This window comes from Crocodylus porosus, unplaced genomic scaffold (genome assembly GCF_001723895.1).
Source record: "Crocodylus porosus isolate Cpor-Errol unplaced genomic scaffold, CroPor_comp1, whole genome shotgun sequence".
Taxonomy (NCBI): domain Eukaryota; kingdom Metazoa; phylum Chordata; order Crocodylia; family Crocodylidae; genus Crocodylus; species Crocodylus porosus.
This window is the reverse complement of record NW_017728922.1, coordinates 3,875,320-3,897,432: the sequence shown is the minus strand read 5'-3', so window position 1 is coordinate 3,897,432 and position 22,113 is coordinate 3,875,320. Positions and strand designations below refer to the sequence as shown.

The 22,113-nt window shown below is 43.7% G+C and overlaps 1 protein-coding gene and 1 long non-coding RNA gene across 2 annotated transcripts in view; both read right to left on the bottom strand.

Moving 5' to 3' along the window:
* The window catches only part of LOC109313327, an 11,520-nt gene extending 6,850 nt beyond the window's left edge, over positions 1-4,670 (bottom strand). Inside the window, exons 1-2 of the long non-coding RNA XR_002102016.1 lie at positions 4,658-4,670; positions 2,350-2,353 (exon numbers count right to left, since the gene is read on the bottom strand). This is a non-coding gene — a long non-coding RNA (uncharacterized LOC109313327). The remainder of the gene's footprint in view (positions 1-2,349; positions 2,354-4,657) is intronic.
* Positions 4,671-8,863: 4,193 nt separating this feature from the next.
* Positions 8,864-22,084, bottom strand: LOC109313151 (thyrotropin-releasing hormone receptor-like). The gene is made up of 3 exons (XM_019539605.1): positions 21,261-22,084; positions 12,308-12,482; positions 8,864-10,810 (listed from the first exon to the last, which is right to left on the bottom strand). The coding sequence occupies exons 1-2, from the start codon at positions 22,041-22,043 to the stop codon at positions 12,369-12,371; spliced, it is 897 nt and encodes a 298-aa protein (XP_019395150.1). The 5' UTR covers positions 22,044-22,084; the 3' UTR covers positions 8,864-10,810; positions 12,308-12,368.
* Between the last annotated feature and the right edge of the window lie 29 nt (positions 22,085-22,113).

The window sequence follows — 22,113 nt, the reverse complement described above, 5'->3', positions numbered from 1 at the left end:
TCATTTGAGCTCAGTTTTTTCTCCTGCCCAGGCGCGGGGGGAGGGGTCGGACTTGAAGATCTACAAGGTCCCTCCGACCCGACTTCTATGATTCTGTGACAATGTACTCTTGGCCCACACAGTTTTACAACAGGACAAAAGACAATGCCTTCAACATAAGAGAAGGCAGGATGTTTGCAGAATTAGTATGGGCTTTGTAGAACTCCACCTTTCATATCACTCTCTTCTAAGTATCTCTTGCTTAAGTTCTGGGGAAGGCTAATGAAGGCAACTAAGAGAAAAGGGCCAGTGATAAAAGCAAAAGGGACCAGAGCTGATGGCAACTGGTGGTATACATAAGCCTCAGGTAGTTCAAGTGCCTTTTCTGGAAGGGAGACAAAGAGAGAACATTAGTCTATAACAAGCCATAGAACTGGGTTTCCATTTGCTTTATTTCATGGCTCGTAATCTTTATGCTTAATTTTTTTATGTGTATAGTTTTTTTGTACCAAAAAGAAGAAAAAAAGACAAATGAGAAGAGGTTTGGATTGACAAATCTGGCCAACTTGCAGACTGTATTCAGTTTAAGCATCAATACAATCTAAAGCATTCCACCTGGAAGCCTCCCCGACTCAGGCCCTGCTAATCCACTGCTGAATAGCTGAGACTTTATTGATAGTGGAATCAATAATGAGGTTTTAAAATAGTCAGGCCCCTGGCCTCCTGCGTATATAATTACATATTTTTTACTCTGGCTGGAACAAGCTTTTGATATGCCCTTTGCCAGAGTACTCTTTGTGAGTTCCTGTTGATAGCTGCCCAGATCTAAATGATGTATTTTAATTCCATTCTGCTAATAATTTATTTTTTAACAGCAAGCAGCTGCCTATCTCCTTCATCAGCTTCTTTCTAAGCAAGCTGAAGGTCAGTGAATTCCCTCTCTTCACCTTGGATGACAATTGTCCAAGTTCTCCTCAACTGGTCAAAATACACACACTACCTACAGGCTCTTTCTGGAGGGAAAGTAACAGTCCTCAGCAGCTGGTGAAACTTCGTTTTAGTCTTTTGTGAATACCACCCCTTGCAGGCACCAGGAAGTACTGCAGTTAAATTCTCTACCTAGATCTTGTTTCACTGGCTTTCTGCAGTGAATCACAGCAGGAAGCGCTGGCAAATACCTCCCTAGTCCTCCTAATCAAATCCAACTCTACTACCATTATCTAATGTAGATTTGTTCCCTAAATTACATTCTTGGGGGGAGGAGGGGGCGAGAGGGGGGCAGTGCATCCAGTCTCGGTATTAGTTATGCAGCAGCAAACATTGACCGTCTTTGGAAAGTAATACATTTCAGAACACCTCAGGTGTATAATATACGCATGATGTTCTACTTAGTTTACCAGGCAGTCCTCTGTGTGCTAAATTTCTTGTTATTGAAGCAATTTACTTGCCCTCCAAAACTAATAAACAGTCCACTCAGCACTCAACAGATAAGGCAAGTGTGAAGAGAAATAACTCCTTTTTAATTTAGCCCTGTGTTTGAGCTAAATTATCAGAAATGTCAATTAATTGGCCACTGACCTGAGGCTAAAAATATATTCAACAGAACCGTGTTTTTAGAAGATGTCTTTCCCCGGCTGAAAAAGAAGGCATAAAGGAGAAGGCAAAGCTGGGAATGCAACAAAGAAATTAAAATAAGGTTCACTTGGAATGGAAATCTCCCAAAGTGAAACTCTTTGCACAGATACTGTTGAGTTAATGGGGCTTTAGCTCTCAAATTGGCCAGTATTCATCAGAAGAGAATTACTATGGATAAAATCCTAGTTCCTATAAGACTTCATAATGTACATGTGATCACTTAGGCCAGAGCTCCATGTACTGGAAAACTGCAAACTCTGGAAATACCTTAGGCATGACTTGGGCACAGACTACTATGAAACCATCACTCCCAGATACACACTGAGATCAGATCTACTTAAGGTAACATTTCCTCAACCCCTGTTTATTACAACCTAGATAGCAGTCTGCAAGCATCACATAGGCCTTTAGCAATCAGGATGATATTGCCAGTTAGTCAATATATTTTATACAAATAATTGTGACAGCCCAGTTAGCCCATATGACACCCTCAACATAGTTAATCACTTCTGGGAACTGGCTGGGAGTCAATGAGAGATTGTTCTGCTGATGTACTGTAACATCCTCATTCTAGGTTGAGTGTGGGAAAGAGAACTTGTGAACCAGTCTCTTCTGCTTAGAGAATACTTGAGCTCTTCTGATCCTGCACTTGAGAGCTCTTTACTAAACCAATTGTTTCTGTAAGTCATCTGTAGAATATCAACAGTACTTCCAAACACAACAACCTGGGCTGACCCTGCTTTTCATCTCTTCCCAGCAATGGAAGCTGCTGATACATACATATCTTGGATCAGAGAGAGAACATCTACACATGCTCATTGACTCTGCAGGACCCGAAATTACTGCACACTAAAGACATATGTGTACATGTGCACACCCATATTGCGCAATCAGTATGGTGACTTATGCTGACTTGAGCATAAATTTGATACCTGTATCATGCAGATATCCAATTTACGCCTGATTAGTTACTGCGTAGTAACACTGTGTGTGTGGACTGACTTGGGAATAACTTTAGTCCCAAATCAATTCACACACAGCTTTAATGCGCTTTAACATGCGCATGTGTAGTAGGCCTGTACGAAGTAGCTAGTATTCACTTCAGCTTCAGATTCGGCCGACTCGGGGGACAGTAATTTGATTTGGGATTCAAATCACTGTCCTGATTCAATCTGACCGAATCTGAGTTGGAGATTTGGCCGCGGCTGAATTGGCCAAATCTCTGAATTGGCCACATCCCCTGCCTGTTCTCCTAGCCCCGGCAATGGCTGTCCCACCTGCCCCAGCTCCTGGCACTTTGAAAAAAAAAGGCCTGACTCACCAGCTGCTGCTAGGCCAGGGAAGAGGGGGGAAATGGGTTTAAGTGGGGGGATAAATGGGTTTAAGGGAGAAATGGATGCTTATAGGGTATCACCTATATTCCCACAGGAGAGGGGAAGGGAACTTTAATGGACCTATAGTTTTCCCTGTTCTAGAAACTCACTTCAACGTGCTTGAGTTTCTTTTCTTTCTCTGCCTTTCCTTTGAGTACATGCATTTCTCACTCCTGTGTCCACCTCACATGCACCTCTGGCATATACACAGAATGCCACAGTAACATATAATAACTCTGCAGTTGTGCAGTGGTTCCTGGCAGGAAAATTGTACAGTGTGTAATTAAAGTTTCACACTGCATGGGGGGGCTCTACCATGAACCCCTGACCCCCCACCCGGCCACTGTCCCAGCCCTCACCATGGCTGCCCCACCTGGCCCAACTCTGGCCCTTTAAAAAAAACAAAACTAAAAAAGCCCACACTCACCAGTTCCTGCTGGGCCGCTGCCTCCTCCTGCCACTCACTGCGTGGGGGACTCTGCATGATCCCTCAGAAGCTCCAAGGCTGCTGCGGCTGGTGAGTGGGGGCTTTTTTTTAAAGCACCGGGAGCTGGGGCAGGGGCTGGGGAAGTGGGCAGAAGTTGGGGAGGCTGGGAGAGCAGGCAAGGAATGGGGTCTGGCAGGGGTCCCCCCATGGTCCCCTTTCTTGTCCTCCAGCCTCCTGCCCTCCATCCCCTACTTACCAGCTTGGAGTCCAGGTCCAGCTCCCTGCTGCAGCAGGCGCACACTGCCTGAATCACCAAAGCTGTCTGAATCTTTTCTGAATTGATTCGGAGAGCTTTGAATTAATGTGGACCTTTTACTTGGTCCCAATTTGATTCAGATTCAGAGATTTGACCACTGAATCAGGCTGAATCTCCTCTGAATCAAATCAGTACTTGAAGCTTCGCACAGCCCCTATGTGTAGATGCTGGTCTATCCCTGCTTACTGCACAGTAAATTTAAGCCAGCGTTAATGCATGAGTAGACATGCCCAGACTCTATACTTCACTATGAGCAGATTTACTAATGGAGTGAAGCAATTCTACTTTGATTTGTGACAGACTACAAACACAAAGAATCAAATGCTTCACCTAATGTGAAATATTTCATTTAAGGACACTTGTAAAAGAGGAGATCATTTGAGAGCTGGTAGAAAGGTGACCAGATATATCACTGGTATCAAGAATCCACATCCTACCTCTGCTGCAATGAGAATTAATTACTATCTTAGTAAGCAACAGTGATAATCTGATCTAATTCTTGATTCTAAAACCTTTCCAGTGGAAACATCACTGTAAGGTTCATTCCAACTCTTTCTAGGCCTTCATTCCTTAGTCGAGGACCTTCCACCATAAATTCTCCTGTCATCTATTCTTAATATTTTCCCATTGAATCTGAGTTCCTTTTTCAGTGGATCCATTGATGGGCAGGCAACCTATGAGCCAGCATCTTGTGTTCTCTGCTATCTTGCTCACAGACAGCTTTGTGAAGGGATGCCAGCTGCAAGAGCAGCACCCTGTCTCTACTCAGGAGAAGTGGGAGATATTCACTAAAGATGATTAATCACTTCTACTGAGGCCCAGAGAAATCTATTTATTTTCAGACACTATAAGACTTGTGTTTGGACTTGCAAGCTCATAGGAGGCCATGAGAGAGCATATTATTTCCCTCTGCACACCCAGTCCCACCATAGACCCAGATTCCCCTTAGATTCTTTCTGCACTTCTCAGTGCAGTTCCTTTTTCCAATCTGGGAGGACATGTAAAATGACATTACCATCCACCTCCCCACTTTCAAATCCCTCCCAGGTTCTACTTCTGTGTTGTCTGCAAGAGATAACAAGTCCACACTAGTTTAAAAAATGAAATGCCTGTAATGGATTCATGAAGATGTCTTCCTGCCAGACTGGAATCACAATGTGTTCAAACCAATGTGACATAATAACTGCCAGACTGGGTCAGATGCATCTAGTGCAATCACATCTCTTTGTTTCTTGGTCCCCTCCTCACCTACCTTCTCTCCAGGGAGAAGAAGTATACTGAATTGGAAGTTGGTCCTTGTGTGTGGTTGAGTTAGGGTGAATCCCAAGCTGACCCCAAGTGGCTGGCAGAATTATTCATAGAGACTGTCAGTCTGCAAATGGTAGATTACAAATATTATGTATGCTTTGCTTGCTATGTGTAATTGGTCTCCACAGTCATGTGATACTGCTTCTGCAGTCCAGCCAGATAACTGAAACTCTTAAACATCAGAATAATGAGCGATAAAATTTCGCCAAAAATTGTCTGAGGAATCCTCATTTGTGGAGTTTTCGGGATTTACACAGACACTTTCACATCTACCCAGCAGCCATCTGAGCACTCATGAATAACAAATAATGCAAACCTGTGAGCCAGAGCAAAGGGAACCCAGGGTTTTTATTCACAAAAATAAGCACAAATTGGGTTTTTAACAAGCATTTAAAACCTCTCGGTAAGGATCCTTCCTCGCTCCCAAAGTTCTGAACTGGTTGTACAACCTCGTAAGGGTTTACATGGTCACTTCATAAACCAATCAGATAACAAATGAACAGTGCAACTGCTGGAGGGGCAAGCCCAAGAGCCGTCTAAGTTGCAGCTGGAGATTTAAAGGGGCGTTTTCCTGACTTCCTGCTCACTTTCAACACGGCAAGTGCTCATGCAGCAGCTGTCAGTCACCAAGGATAGAGCATCCAAGTCCTAGGATGAATTCCACATCTGTTTAGACAATATATAGTTCACTGACAGGTTTAAAATACAAGCAACACACTAGGGACCTGTTGTAGTGACACTGAGGAGGCAGCCCTGCCGATTTGGAACTCTGCTTATTTGCGAATCAGTTAAGATTGTGTTTAGGATCACATTAATGGTCTGTTGCTGTCTGTCACTTGCAATTTAATGGCTTAACATCTTATTAGAATGCATGTGGGAGGGCACGTTAACAAATTCTTCTGGAGAAAACATCAGTGTGAGGTAGGCTGTTATAAAACTTATTCTACCATGAAAATGGGGGAAACGGTGCCTGTGCTAGCTTTGCGATGTAAGCAATGAGTCTAAACCAGCAAATACCTGTGGGTCGAGAGGGAAGTGGGAAGGTGAGTACAGGGTTCTGACAGCCGCAGCTCAGAAGGAACCCACATGCCCACGGGTGGTCGGAGCAGGAGCGGTGGAGGCATCGCAAGGAAGAGAAGTATCCGTACAGTTCCCCTCAAGAATTGTGTGTCCAGAAGGAGGTGGTAAATACTGAGCAGAGACTGGGCCAGTTTCTGGTGATTACTTCACCCCAGACGAGCCGACTGCAGTTAGGTGCAAAGAGGCAAAGTCATCCTGTGATGTGTCTTATTCCTGAAGAGAAAGGAGATGCTGCTGGGACCAAGATAGAGGGGCTCTTTATTGTGACTGCTGCGCTCAGACAGACCCTGTGATCCTCTCTGTTCTGAGCTCATGCTGCCTCCCTGCCAGATGTGTCGAGAGCTGTGTAGAACAGGGCAGCAATCCCTCACTGCAAATAAGGGACAATCTATACAATTTGGGAAGGAGCCAAGAGAGCTGTGGCTTTATTGGGTAACCAGTGAGAGCTGCTCCATAGACAGACAGTTTGGGAATGATATCTAAACTGAAGCTAACTATTGTCAGCACTATCCCTAGACTCCTGGCAGCCCTGGGTGAACTTTTAGTATCAGGCCCCCTTCACCAGACATAATGCTAATAATAATTTAAAAATTACCATTTTTGGGACCCCTTTCTGTCTGGGCCCTGAGTGGCCACCCAGTTCACCCATGTCTGTGTCCAGCCCTGACTATTGTCATCATCACCCTAGAAATTGGCCACCAAGTCTGATTTTCCCCAGAGATCCAGCCAAGTTTTGGATGATTAGCAATAGAAAGTGACAAATAAATCCCTGAATAAAAGTTGCTGTTTCCCAGGGCCATCTTTGAACCTAGGATTATTTGTACAGATCTAGCAAGCACAAACTTTGGGCTCAAACACATTACAATGCATCTTATGCCTGGCTGGATATCAGGACTCACTCTTTGGTGAGCATTAGCCATTTTGATCTGAGCCTTGTTTATCTACAGCCCATGCCTACTGCACACCTACTGTGTTCAAAGACTGAAGCTCTAGAAAGAGGAAACAGGGGGACCTGATTCTGTGAAAAAAGACAGAGCCTGATCCAGATTTCAGTATAAATGTCTGCTTGAAATTATTACCCAGTCAGTGGAAGTACTACTCTCTGTGCTCCTTATTAACATGTAGAACACACCGTTCATCTCAGCTTCACCCAGCACGCCCACCAAGTGCTAAACATGACAGGAAAAACGTCTGACCCAAGCCAATCAGCAAAGCAACCCCCCCCACCTTCATTGTATGCAGCGATCCCTGTGCCCTGAACTCCTTCCATCTCAGCATTTGCACAGAGCATTTGGTTGTCAGGTTACTTATTGGAGTATTACATCCCCTCCCCTCAGTTACACAGAAAGGATAAATGAGCTGCTAGCTACTGGTGGCTTTAAGTGCAAGAGGCTTAATGCCATTTTCATGGCCAGTTCAAATTAGATTGCCTTCACTGTGTTGCTGAACATGGGCACAAAAACCAACTGGCTTATTAAGACTAGAGGCTTAATATTTGAGTTAATCATTCTCACAGGCTTTTACCTTATACACCCATCGCTCCCCCTTATTAAATTGGTTTTCTGTGTCTACTCCACCAGGGTCAGTAGCCAAAGATCATTTTAGTTTGTGAATCAGCCACGACAGATCAGAGTTTAGGCAAAGCTGCAGAATTAATTTTCAGGCTTTGAGCACCACAAGATTTGGATTTGCAGTCTTAATGCTGTAGATATAGGGACTAGCCATAAAATGGATGGTCCATTTGGTGATGGCCCATCTGGTGATGACTGGGGGAGGAGGTCTTCTGATATTAGGGTTTTAGTCTGGACTCCTCTCTGAATTATATCTGCTTTGCAATTAATCCAAAGGCAGACAGGAAGAGATTCCCACATAGGCAAATAGCATTGTTTTGCTGTGCAGAGATACAACATTTGAGAGGGAAAACAATCTAAATAATACTTATCAGAACACCCCTGCTGAGGTTGCCCTGGCTCTTCCTTCTGTGCAGTCTTTATTATTGGCTTATTATTTTTATCAGCATGTAAACCATCCATCCTTGGAAGAGCTGGACTGTCTATCAGAAAGCAGTTCTCTGTCACTCATCTTGTGTACACTTTAGTACTCTCTGTACTTCCTAGCCTCTCTGCTTTTTGGGGTAGGTCTGTCTTTTCATTAGATGTATGTTACTGCACCAAGTGTAGGGGAGCTATTTTGTACCATGGGGCTTCCAGATGCCACCAGAATACAAATTAATAGTAACAATAAGACTTCACTACTTATCATGAGCATATATACAAATGAAACTTGCTTACCTGCTGGATAACATAAAATCGCCCCATAATAAACCAAGAAAACAGCTAGAACTGCTGTGTGAGGATTATTTGGTGACTCACTCAGTCTCCTTTTAATATGATATAACTGATCATGGCAGGTTTTCATGTGTACTGCAGCTTTCTGATTTTTCATTATACCTTTCCTAGAACCTGACTGGTGGTGTGAGTCCTTCAGACCAAATGACTGGGTGATAAACCCTGTTCCCACTGATTCTTTCTGAAATGCATGTTAATCTCAAGCACTGTGACTTCTAAATAAGGGAGAAGGTTAAATATCACTGGTAAGAGATTTGTTTTTCTTGCTGCTTCAGCAGATGTTTGAGCAGTTCAGTTTTCTCACACTGTAGCCCTGGAATGTCCATCCAGTTGAAGTGATGTCCAAATCTGTGAACAGACCTTCCAGTAATAATAACAAAAGGAGAAACTGTGTTTGTAACATCCTAGCAGACATTTATGACAATTCAGCTACTAAATTCCCAAAGAAACACTGTTATGTCCACAAATATGAATGTTCAAGAATTATCTGAATATATTTAAAATATTTTTTTTAGATTTTCTTTGCCCTACAATTATTTTTTAACAAGACCATTAAATAAAAGACAGTATAATATACACACATCACACCAAAAATAAATATGTGCTATATAGTCTCCAGTTTGGGCATAACAGAGGACAGAATTCCCAAGTTCTGTTGTGTAGATATCGGGATACCTGCAAATTTGTGCTCTAAAAGTAGCACCCACCACTTTCTAAGGATGTGGTGCTGTAAGGTAGAGTAAACCTCCACAGTAATGAAACACGATGTCTAACGCATGGTGAAAATCTGAGCTCATAGTGCTGAGGGAGATTGTTGCTGTTACTCACTGGTCTTACTGAATACTGCCATTTTTAATACAGAAAAATATTAGGGTTGAGAATATTCCTTCCAGTCAATGCAACTTTCTCCGCTTTAAGTGCTGTTCAATGCTGTGTTGCTCTTAAGTGGTGCTTGCTGTTACAGACAGTGCTGTTTTACTGCCTGGGAGTGAAAATACTCCCACAAGAAATACTACTGGTGACTGGCTGTTGCTCTTACTAAGTGGTATTACAGATGAGTGTCAGCTTCAAGCAGGGGACAAGCTCCTTTGACATGGTTTTGTTGACATGTAGAAGTATGAACATATACTCCTCTTCCAAGATTGTAACAACAATTAAAAATGAGACTATTATACATCTGTATGGTACCATTCACCATGATAAAGTCAAAGTCACTTTATACAAATTGTTGATGGTAAATAGCTGATTCATCAGCTAAGGAAATGTAGCCATTTTTGTGTACAGTGTAATGCCTGTTTTAACAGCAACATCCCACAACGGCCTACTGAAAAGGAAAAGTACCTCATCCACCACTGGAACTGCTGGCAAAATTTAGAGTTGGAAAGATAAAATTATCTGAATTTAAATGAGTTCTAATGTCTTCAGCAAACACCACTCCTTTTATTGAAAGAGATAATGGGATTTTATTTAATGACTTCAAGTGGCCTGGGTCTCAGTTTTATGTCCTACCAGAAAGGCAGTCTTTCTAGCAGTTCACTGGTCCTTAAACACCAGGTGAAAGGCAGAGGTTAATGGAGAAGATTTAATACTGAAGACCCAAATCCACCCTTGATTTTTTTTCCTTTGGAGATTTCTGGAAGCTCTGACCCAGCTCAACAAGTACAAATGTTTGCACATAGCAGGAAACTTCATTGCACTGTCACATTAACTACAGGCTCTTTAATGATGCAAAATTTTGACCAATGTCTAACACATTGTACCCGCTGAGAATAAATTAACATAAAGGAAAAGCAAATTAATTTGCCCTCTAAGAATCTATTTTGTTAAATGCTCTAGGGAGCTATTAAATTAAGCTTGCTGCATGCTGTACACACATTGCAGAAACAATTTCAATAGGCAATTCCAGGCAGTGCATATGTAACCACAAACTTTTCAAGGACTATTTGCTTCTGGGTCACTATGTTTAGCTGAAAAGCTTACTTTTCTTTGCCATGGGAGGAAAACCATTTAGATCTTCTTGTTCTGTAACATCATGATCAGAGCTATCATGGGAATTGTCCTTCATGACACTGTAGTATACTGGGATGTTATACTGAGTGGTGTTTTCAGTCCTTTTCTGCTCACATTTGCATAATTTTCGGAAAGCAGCTCTAAATTTCTGAGACATCAGGTTGTAAATGATGGGATTGATGGCGCTGTTCAGGTAGATGCACATCCTACAGAAGAGGAGGAACCAGATGTTCAGGTAAGGAGGGTCCATGAAGGAGTTGACCACGACCAATGTGCGATAAGGCATCCATAGGACAGCAAAGAGGATCACTACCACAGCCAACATCTTGGTAACCTTGAAGGTTAAGGGAGGGGGGGAAAAGAGAAGCTGATGTTACATCTTCTCTAACAGAATCTTTCAACTTTAAAAACTATATAAAATATCACTTCAAGGACTGTGCATCACCTAAGCTTTATTTCCCCTTTATTTTAAAGGCTTACAGTGGTACACAGATATTGAGCAACTTCTCTGCATTTCACCCCATGGGAACCTATTTGATACAAGTAATAGTTTTGTGGTGGGTGTCCCATCATCATTCAAGACATTTAAAACCCTGTTAAGAACAATCTTCCTTTGAAGGAGATGAACTGGAAATGCCCAAGGAGGTCAGAATTTCTATGATTGAATGCAATTTTGAAAATTGCTTTTAACAACAACATTTGAAGGGGAATCTATCTTATGTGCAGAGCTGAAAGCCCAAGCAAGAGGCACTGAAATTACTTTGCAGATATAATGGCTTGTTCAGACCCCATTGGCTTTCTGCTCAGTTTAAACAGTTCAAATACAAACGATTCTGCCAGACACTGGTGTTAGAGCACCCAGTGTTTTGCATAAATTCCCAGTCTCTTCAGACAAAAGGGGTAAGGGGGGAGGTTGCATAAAGTAGTTAATTAACATTGTTTTAAAAAGATGCCACATACTAGGAAAGTGCAATGTTGACTCAACAGAAACAAGAAAGTATTGAGAATCCAAAGCTATTCTCTCTCTCTCATATATTTTGAACCTTTTTACTTGTATTGGAATTCCACAATAATACTAATCAGTTACAGGCAACTGTTTCCCTGGTTGATGATTATTATTTGTTCGGCACTTATTTATTGGATACACAGGATGCAAAGCACATGTTTATAACAGCAGTGAGTGTGTATTCAAGGTAAATGCACCCCTAAATGTTAAAAAAAGAGAAAAAAGGGTGCGTGTAATTTTTCTTCTGAGAGCACATTTCTGTCAAGTTCATATCCTCTTTTCTGGTTCTTTGAAAATATGTTTTTTACTTGGTTACAGGTATCATATTCCTCTATAATGCTTGCTGCTAGAATTTCGATTGGTGAAATGTTGCAAAGTGGCACCTGGAACTGAAAGGGATTACAACCAGGCTTGGAAGCCAGAGGAAGCCTTGTGCATGCAACTTCATGGTGGCACAAGGACACTTCTTGTGCCTGGGCCATGTAGAATGTGCTATCTTCTGCCCATAGAGAGGGTGTGTTTCAGGTCAGTGATGCACAATAACAGAGCAGCAAAATAGATGCCCACATAACTCACACTGATGATCCAGGAATAAAGAATTCTGCTTCTGTCTCCAGAGGCATCAAAGCAACAAAATACAGGATAAGTGCCCCAAGCACTTTTTGCAATTGTCACATAACTATGTATAGCAATGACAAGGTTTCTCTTCCCCATCTTTAAATATGTATGTAAAATATATATTCCATTATATACTAATTTAACATATAACATATTGATTAATTCCCAAATAAATTACAAGACAGTTTGCAAAGATTTGCTATTTACCACTGCAGGTGATGGGAGATGCATGATGTCCTGAGGATGAGGATGAGGAGGAGGATGGGCTTTACCAATTCCAAAAATGGTAATCTTGAGGATGAATATTTGCATGTGCCAACCAGGATGTTGCAATCAATAATGACAATGAGGGTGCTGAACCTGATGCTAACGATTTTAATAGCTTAAAAAAATCAACATAAGAAATATTGTTACAGCAATTAACTGGGGTAAACCACTCCACATAATGAGGAACAAAGCATCCCTCTAGAAAAGTAGTGGTCAGCATAGAGAATCAGCCCAGCATAGAGACAAATGCACACAGAACACAGAGAGTTCCCAAGTTATGCGCTGTGTGTGAAAGGACCAAAGCCAGGGATTGAGCTATCTATGCCAACCAGTTGGCCTAGAATGTCTAACATTAGCTTTTCTCTGTACATGGTCTGAATAGTTCCCACTGAGTTTGTGCTTTTACCTGCTTCTCTGGTTTGCAAAGATTCCACTGTTGGTTTGACAGCAGTTTGTTTCTGTAAGAGAACTTGAAATTACAGGTTGAGCAAAGCTGTACAATCAGCTGAAACCTACGGTAAAATGCAACCAACTGCCTGTCTGAGGCAACCCTGAGTTCAGTTTCATTCAACATTGTATTCACCTCTACAAATATTTGTTTTACTTAGACTGGTCTCCTGTGTGCATAGAACAGACTATGCTTCTTATTAATTTGACTAAAGACAAGCACCCTTGTTCTGTTTGAACATACATTAAAGGGATTGTTTTCCACTAAGATAAGCAGAAAAATGAGTATTAGAGATCTGGGGCTTGGTCCAAACCCATTGAAATTAATCAGGGTTTTTCCATTGACTTAAGCAAGCTTTGGATCAAGCCTGTGCTGGAAAGATGCCTGGGAGAGTGAAGCAAGTGGCTACAGAACACAGTGACTAATCATCCTTTCTTTGTAATTGTAATTAAACAACTGAAGTACAGTAAGCTCTAAATCTTGGCTATGAGTGTTAAATGGGGAGTGTAAGGAGGGCTTTTAAGTGAGAGAAAAAGTATAAAGCAGGTTGGATAACTACTTGATAATGTCTGATGACTTATGAAAGAAATGGTAGAAAACAGTTATAAGATGCTACAGCTGTGATCTGGTAGCATGTTGCACTGAACATACACTGGCAATAAATAACCATAAGGCACAGATCAATTGCGAACCAGGCCTGGTACTGATCTGCTAAAGCAATTTTAAGCAACAGTGATACACCCTGCCTTTTTACATTGAGGAAAGCAAAGACATACAGTGGAAAAAATAGTCATTGGGGGTCCCTAGTTCACTGTTTAATAGGGGGCAGGTGGGGGCTGGAGAGGAAGCCAGTCGAATCATGAGAGATGGTGTCAGCTGTCCACTTTCTTAGACTAAAGGAGGAAAGCACCTGTTCCTATACTAAGTACAACTCTGTTCTTTAGTAGGCGGGAGCTGTTTTACTGACTACAGGAAGTTGTTGCAAAGCAGGACGGGCTTAAGGGGTTGATAGATTTAACATTTTCTAACATCTTAAATTCTCCTCATCATATTTCAATTAAAAATAAGCCTAATCTACCACATAGGTGGGCGTGTGTAAGAGGGAGGTTGGGGGAGTATATCTGTGAAAATGAAAATGTCCTTGAGCTGGTCCCAAACTACAACTGAATCATGCTCTTAGGGAACCTAAACGAGAAGTCTAACTGTTATCTTACTAGAGAGCGTTGGTGAAATTAGACAAAATGCTCCAAAGAACATTGGTAAACTCCATCTAAAAGCCATTCAGCCTCATTTACAGTGCAGAGATACTTACCTTTAACCTGAAAGAAGGAGAGTGGGTGACAGTAAGGGCTCTGGTAGTTAGAAAGATCAACAAGGATCTCTAAACAGCTCAGATGGCAATTGTGTTTGATCCCAGATAGTAGAGATGAGTGAGTCAGACACATACCAAGAGAGAAGGATCAGATAAAACATCTGAGTTGGAGCTTTTTTCTAGTCTAAGTAACTCCCTCCTACAATAATCTTTCACTTCCAGAAACTCAGCTGTCTCCTTTGACTACAACTACCAGCAATCAGCACCATGGGTAAAGGGTCTGCCCTCCTCTCACACAGAAGCATTTGCTGTGGTATCTTTGCTTTATTATTATAATAAGGCAAAAAGTTACTGGTAATCTCCAACTCATGGCCATCTCCTTGTCCCACATGGGATGTCTTGAGCATAAAAAGCACTATTGTTCACTTATTAAATATCTCTAAGTGTTTACTTATCACTTACTAAATATCTGTAAGCAAAAGAAAATGACACTTTTGAGCCTCACTTTGTCTAGATATATAGGGTATTTTGCAGCGTGCATAGACTGCACCGTATAAACCCTAAATATATCCAGGATGTGAAGGCAAAGTCTAGTCCTAGCATGTTGATGTCACAGTTGTGAGCAGCCCTAACAACCTAGAGGTGGTGTCTGTGGGTGTTCAATGACCATGCTTGCACTGCCCTTTGAAATCAAAGGGAAAGGGAAGGATAGGTCACCTGCCCATCATTCCTCACAGCCCTCTCACCCTCCCTTCAGATTGGCTCTGGTGTTTTATCTGTCAGTCACTCAGGGTTAGTGAAATAATAGAGACCATAAAGGCATTTTTAAAGTGTAGACAGGAACAAGTATTATAGTTGCCTCCAAGTACGCTGTTTGCTGACTCAATGTCAAGTGTATACATGTTGGTAGGAGCATAAGTACATGCAGGAAGAGACGTTCGTAAAATGTCTCTCTTAAATGCCTTCTGCATTCCTATTCCTTCAACAAGGTTCTTCTCTGTGGGATGTACTGATTTCCTCGTAGTCAGCTCCACACAAAATAATCACAAAATTGTCCTCACCTAAACCTCACACCATTCTCGTAGTAAAGCAGAAATTCACAGGGAAGTTTTCCAAAAACCATTACACACACAATATACAACATCTAATTCTAATGTCTGGAATGATGAGAGCTGTTTGCTGTAATGAGCTAATCCACAACCATCTCTTTTAAAGCCTGTGCCAAAGAAAAGTGGCAGAATTTATTCCACTGGGAAGCCCTAAGGATGAAGTCCATTTTAATTTACAGAACAACTGCACTCCAAGCTGGGGTTCTCAAACCGTGCTTGAATTGGCACCTTGGGTTCCAATGCAGCTCCTGGCAGGGCTTTTACCTCTTTGTATTATGAAAATGTTTCCACTGGTTCCAGGTTCACAGCTTACATTATACAGCAATCATTGAGGTTAGTGTGACCAGCTTATTTTGAAGAGATTGCTTTCGCTTTGCAGTCCCATTCAGCATCTCCTTCCCTGCTGAATGTCACCTAAAGAAGACCTCCAGAGTGTGGTGGCTTCCCATCACCCCTTTCTTCTGCCACAGTCCTGTTTTAAGTAACTGCTTCTGAGACTGTGAATGTCATCCTGTTTCCTTTCATTTACCCTAGTGTCCACAGATATCTGCTCTCTTACCTTTATTTCATCTTAGACCATCAGCCTCACTTTATACATAAAGGTATATATGCACCCTTGGAGCATTTTAAACTAGGCTGTAGTGATTTAAAGAAATTCTACTGCCTTTCTTATCACTATTATTATCTGATAAAATAATCTTATTTTTTTTTATCTATCAGATCAGATATTTATAAACACCTGATAAACACATCATTTCCATAGATCTATAAACCAAGTAAGGCCTGAGACTTTTGCTTGTCCCTGCTTTGGGCTTTTGTATTAATGGCCTGGAAGCAGAGGGGTTAATGTATCTTGTTATGTCTCCACAGGCTATTGAAGCTTCCTTATGTCTTTTATATGTCTCATGAGAAGAGCCCAGCACTTGTAAGCCCTATAAGATAGCAAGGGAAGCTAACAACAAAACTTCCATTCATGTCAGCAGTGCAGGATCAAATCCTACATCGGGGTCAGCAACATTTGGGCAAGGTGCCAAAAACCCCCTCAACTTCAACTTGTTGGTGTGCATGTGGCGCAGGAGCCACGAGGGACCCAATCCTTGTTGTGGCTGTGTAGCCCCAGCCATTTCCCACACGTACCAAGCAAAATGCCTTTGAATGCCATACTCTGGCACCTATGCTGGGGGTTGCCTCCCCCTGCCCTACATTAATATAAACCCAGATGTTTTGAGGCATTAGCCAATTTCTAACTAATTGGGACTAGAATGAAACTTTCCCTATGGAAAGGGTTTCTTGCATTTTCCTTTTCAGTGTCTGGTGTTGGCCTCTGCTGAAGATGTGATACTTGGATTGCTGCTCCAATCCAATACACCATTTCCTATGTATGTTCCTAGAAATAAAGCCTCAACATGTAATATGGGGCCCTTGACTCAGACAAAAAAAAGATATAATGCTAATCTGAATCTACAGTAGAAACATGCATCAATGTTATGGGTGTTGGGTGACCCTCAATAGTTTTTTTAACTCTGATTTGGTTCAGATATGTTTCCAAAGGTGGGTGACCTTCTCTGAACTCTGGGGCTGCAAAACCAGGCTGGTATACTTATGTGAACAAGATTTCCCATGAGCTTTGAGGTTATGTCCATCTCCAGATGAAACTGCTGTGAGAACAGCTTTGCCTTTGACGATTCAGTCCCTAGCTGGGAAGAATAAATTAAAATTGTAGCCTTTAAAAATAAATGCTTCAAAACTTTTAACAATTTTTTTTAAATTCAGCTATGTCTGAAGCTTTTGTTGAAAACCTGGAATCACTTGTCCTACTAGTGAAATACAACCATCCCTGGGGTCGAATGTGTCAGCCTTTTAAGAGTACACAATAATACCAATGTTCACACCACAAAGTGAAGAGGAATTAATGTCCAAATGAAAATGCACTGGTGATGCAGAAAGGCAAATGACTATTATATAAGGGGATCAGCTATGATACTGTGGAGAGTACATTTAGTCTGATAAAAAAGGAGTGATCTCATATGATCAAACGTTTTGGCTTTGTGTCTCATTCTAATGACAGAGGTTAGTAATACATTTTTGAAGCAGTTATTAGTGAGATTGAGACAAGCTTCAAGAAGAAGGCTTATCTCACAGTTGTTTGATAATGGTTCAAATGGCAAAATGATGCATCTTCCTCTGTCACTATCTTTGTAAACAGCTATGTTTTGAAGAGCTGTGAAACAGGAGGATGCCGTAAACTAAACGCAGTTGGAATCACACGAAATAAAATCTTCTAAAAACATGGCATGAGAGAATGTTTTCAGACACACACCCCATCTAGGTAGTTGTGCCATCCAGGGAGAGTTTTTCCATCTCAGTGCTCACACTGCTTGCTACAAGAGCATGAAAAGGGTGCCATGACAGCAGAACCCCCTAGTCAAACATGCAGAAAAGCTATTTTGGACTTAAATATACTGTACACTAGTCAGATACAGACACTTGATCAATCACAGGCATTTGAAACAATTGGGGGAGAATCTCTTGAATGCTTTGCCAGTAAGCGGTTTTTCTGTGAGGTATATTTGGTGGCTTTTATCTTTTGCAGATCTGTTGTAAGCTATCTGGGGTACAGGATATCATTTATTTTATGTTTGTGCAATATGGGGTACAATATGGGGCACCTTATGGGGTACAATGGACCCCAAGATAATCAAGGACCCTAGATACTATTGCAATATAATGATATGCAGATTTAGACACACGTGAAATAGCTCAGTGTCATCTGAACTCCTTTAACGCCCATCAAATAGGAGGTTATAAAAATCCCAAATATTACACTGGATACACTTAGACATGCCAATCATTCTGTAATTTTCATTTACAAAGGATCCTAGGGGTACATGTACATCAACAAATCACAGTGTGGCCCTAAGGGGACCATTACTCTGTAAATGATTCTCACTAACAGGAGGCTCTCAGGTGCTTCCGCTGAGTTTTGTTTCTCTCTCTACCTCTTTTCTTTCTTTTTTTTTCTTTATAAAAAAGCTAGAAGATAAATCCACAAAGTAATATTTAGCTCCCTAATTCAGGGCCTGCTCCAAACTCTTCCATTATTGTCTTCTCTCCAGTTCTCTTTCTAAATTCTAGTAAGTGCATTGAGCTCTAACCAATTTGCTGTTAAAGATGGATGGATCTCAGATATTAAAGAAACATTTTTCTACCTCAAAGGCTCATTGGATAATAAAAAAGACTAATCAGGCAAGTAGTATGAGCTTACAGCATGACTACAGATAAGTCAAAGTTGGCATTTGAACAAATGATTTGGATATTCTCCAGCTGAGAGGTTGGGTTACTTTGTCTCCTGGCAGATAATGGACGGTGTCACTCCATGGACCTGACTCTCTGTCTCTGATTGATGTCACTGGAGCTGCTGCCAACATTTACTATTCTAAGTGAAAGGTATATCTGGTCCTATTTTCTTCAGCCTTAACCATCCCTCCAAATCTGTAGAGCATTTTCAGGTGTTTTTAATGTATGAAAATGGTTTGCTGTCAAATTTAACAAGATGGCAACAGAAAAATGAGACTAAAAAAGCAGGTTTTAAAATCTTTTCATGCCCTTTTCTTTCTGTGAAAATGGAACCAGGGTGTTAGCAAAATAAAAGAGGCTGCAGCAACTGAGAAACGGCCAAAAGCCTCACGTGCTGGAGCTGTGCAAATATCAAGGGTGCACATTTTCATTCCCCACAGTTTATTTCCCACCTTCTGATTGTTCCCTTTGCAGGCCTCAGACATTCCCCCACTTGGTCCTTCCCACCTGTGTTTTTGTCAGGTTGCACCTACAACAGCAACTGTGTTACCATCTCTGACCCCTTGTGGGGCTGCTGCAGCTGCTTGCAGGGAAAAGGATATGAGGAAAAAGCTCTTCAAGTGATCTTTACACCATTCAGTCAACCTGAAAGGAGACACCAGTTGTCAGTTATGCTGGTGGAGCTCAGGAGGCACTTGAAAGATGTCTTCTTGCTCCCTGTCTCGCATGCCTCTCAGGAGAGAGATTGACAATACCAACATTTAACTTCCACAGTAATCCATTTTCCCTGTCAGAGAAGTCCTAAGCAAACTGCATGATTCAGTGGAGTCTGCCTAATTCAATGGATACAGAAGGAGGCAATGAAGTCCGGCAGACAGGGGTAGGAAGCAAGAGATGTGCACACTTCTGCCACTGACTTGCTTTGTGGCCCTGTGCATCTCACTGCACCCTCCTGTGCCTCTGTTTTCTCATTTGTATAATAAAGCACCTTTGTCATGCAACACCAGTTCATCTTTATAAGGTACTTCAAAATCAACAGGTGAAGAGCTCAGTAAAAGAGAGTATAACCATCTCAGGTCTCAGCCAGTGACCCTCACGTGACAACAAACCAGAAAGGCCATAAGAAACAAGACAAAAGGAGAAGTTTTAAAATATTATAAAGGCCTCATTAGGAGTAAAGACGGCAGCATGCCAGTGTGTTTCCAGTGTTGAGGAACACTGTGCCTTGGATGCAAGAGGGGTATCAACAGGTCTTGGGAAAGCAAAGTTACAGCTGAAATGAATGGAAAATGTGATAGAGAAAAGCAGCCCTCCATGCCTGCACTCGGAGCTGTATACCTTTACCTCACCCCACATTCAGCAATTGAGATGGCTGAAAAATTCCACATTTTGAAATCTGGTGCTATAAAAAGAGGCAGATACTTCCTCCCACATCCCGCAAAGTGCCAAAAATATCTTATTTTCCAACCAGCTTCACACAATTGGCAGTATCGAGCTACAGTGTTTACAAACTCTATGGGCCAAATTTAGCCTGGATTTAAGCACATAGGATTCTTTCAGAGAAGTCAATGGAGTTGCACTGGGCTAGATTTGGCCTCAAAAATGCAAGTCTTCCACCTAGCTCCTGAGTGCCAGCCTGCCAGTGACAGCTCCACACCTTCCAAGGAGACCCTCAGTTACTTCCAAAGTCTTTTATTTTCATTTATTTCAGATGCTGCTGTTCCTTTAGAAGTATGTGATCTAAGTCATTCTAGGGGAAGGGGAAAGGCCAAGAGGTAAACAGAAAGGCGAACACACAGCATAAGAAATCAGGCTACGGGACTCTGCTGGATTCAGCCGGAGTTTCACCATCATCTGTCTGTTGGGTGTAATGAACTCCTGCTTAGATTCATTTAGTACCTTTTGCAGTACAGTCCTGCCTGGCAGCCAGGGGCAGGGTAGCTAATCCGGCATGACAAGTGAAACTGCCGGTGTAAAAAGGAGGAGCTCAGTGTAAGACTGGCTGAGAATGGGGCCCGCTTGCCTGCAAGCACAAAAGAGTGAAGTCACAAAAAAGTGGCAGCAGCTTCCCAGTGGCAAGATCTGCTTCTGGGTTTGACAAAGCCAGTTAAACCCAAATGGGAAAGTTGACCTACAAAGCTGGAGCTGGCAGCTCACTAGGTGTTGGAAAGGGAAACCCCGGCTCCTGTGACTGATCCCCGAAGGAAAGGGCTCTTCGGGCGGTGGTGTGCAGTAAAGACCAGCGGGGAGGTCTGAAAGGAGAGAGGGGAGGAGAGCGCACAGGGCCGGGGAGCCGGGACCAGCCCTGCCCGCGGGGGCTCGGGCCCGGGGGGGCCCGGAGCAGGGCTGGTGCCCCGGGGGGAAGGAGGAGGAAGGCGGGTTGACGGCACCGGGCCGGCCCGGCTCCTCCGCTCCCCGCGGCCCGGCTCGGCTCGCAGGCAGAGGCTTGCTCAGCACCAGCCGGCTGCGGACAGCGGCGCTCATTAGCAGCCGCGGAGTAATTGGCGCTTGCCCGGCCGCTATCCCAGCCGAGCCTGACACGCACGTTGAACCGGCTCCCATCCGGTGCACCGTGGGGCTCGAGGCAATGAAGCGGCAGCCCCCGGGCCGCATCCGGCGTCCCCTCCCGGGCCACCCGTCCGCCCCGCGGATCCCGGGGCTGGGAGCGGGGGGCTTAGCGGGGCAGCTGCTCCCCCCGCAGGGCTGCCCGCCCGGGCCGGGCCGTACCTGCCTCCTGGAGCTCAGCGCGCCCCTGTTGCCCCGGCAGGACAGCTTCATGCAGCTGGCGGGCTGGCCCGGGCGGGCGTGCTGCGGCGTGGCGGGCAGCGGGTTGCTGACGAGGATGCGGGCGATGAGGCCGTACAGCACGGTGGCCACCCCCAGCGGGATGACATAGAAGAGGGCGAAGTCCAGGAAGTAGATGGGCAGGTAGAGGGTCCTGGAGACGCGGTAGCCGCAGCTGACCTGCGCCCCGTCCGCGAAGGTGACCCGCGACGTGTCCACCAGGAAGAACCACATGAGGCAGTAGAGCGAGGTGAAGAGCCACACGGCCGCGATGATGCGCTTGGCCCGGGACACGGTGCACAGCAGCTGGGCCTTGATGGAGTGGCAGATGGCGATGTAGCGCTCCACCGTGAAGGCGGTGATGGAGCAGGCCGAGATGTTGATGCCCAGGTACTGCAGGTAGGTGATGCACAGGCAGCCCGCGTAGCCGTACACCCAGGACGCCACCACCTCGGAGATGTTGGGCAGCCCGGCCGCCAGCAGCACGATCAGGTCGGCCACGGCCAGGCTCACCAGGTAGCAGTTGGTGGGGGTCACCATGTGCTTGGTGCGCAGCACCACCAGCACCACCATCACGTTGCCCGCGATGCCCACGCCGCAGATGAGCAGCACCAGCAGGATGGTCGCCACCTGCAGCTCCAGCGGCGGCTGCGGCATCTTCCCCAGGGTCTGGCCGGCGCTGCCGTTGCCCGGGGACGGGCCGAAGCCCCAGGTCTGGTTGGCCATGGTGCCCGGGCCCGGGAGCGGAGTCCCCGGCTGCGCTTCACGTGTCCTGGGCGAGGAGGGAGGGAGTGAG

Coding starts and splice junctions, on each gene's coding strand:
- LOC109313151 (XM_019539605.1), bottom strand. CDS start 22,043: ATGGCCAACCAGACCTGGGGCTTCGGCCCGTCCCCGGGCAACGGCAGC. Junction 12,483..21,260: donor CGCTGAGCTCCAGGAGGCAG/GTACGGCCCGGC, acceptor GATTTTTTTAAG/CTATTAAAATCGTTAGCATC.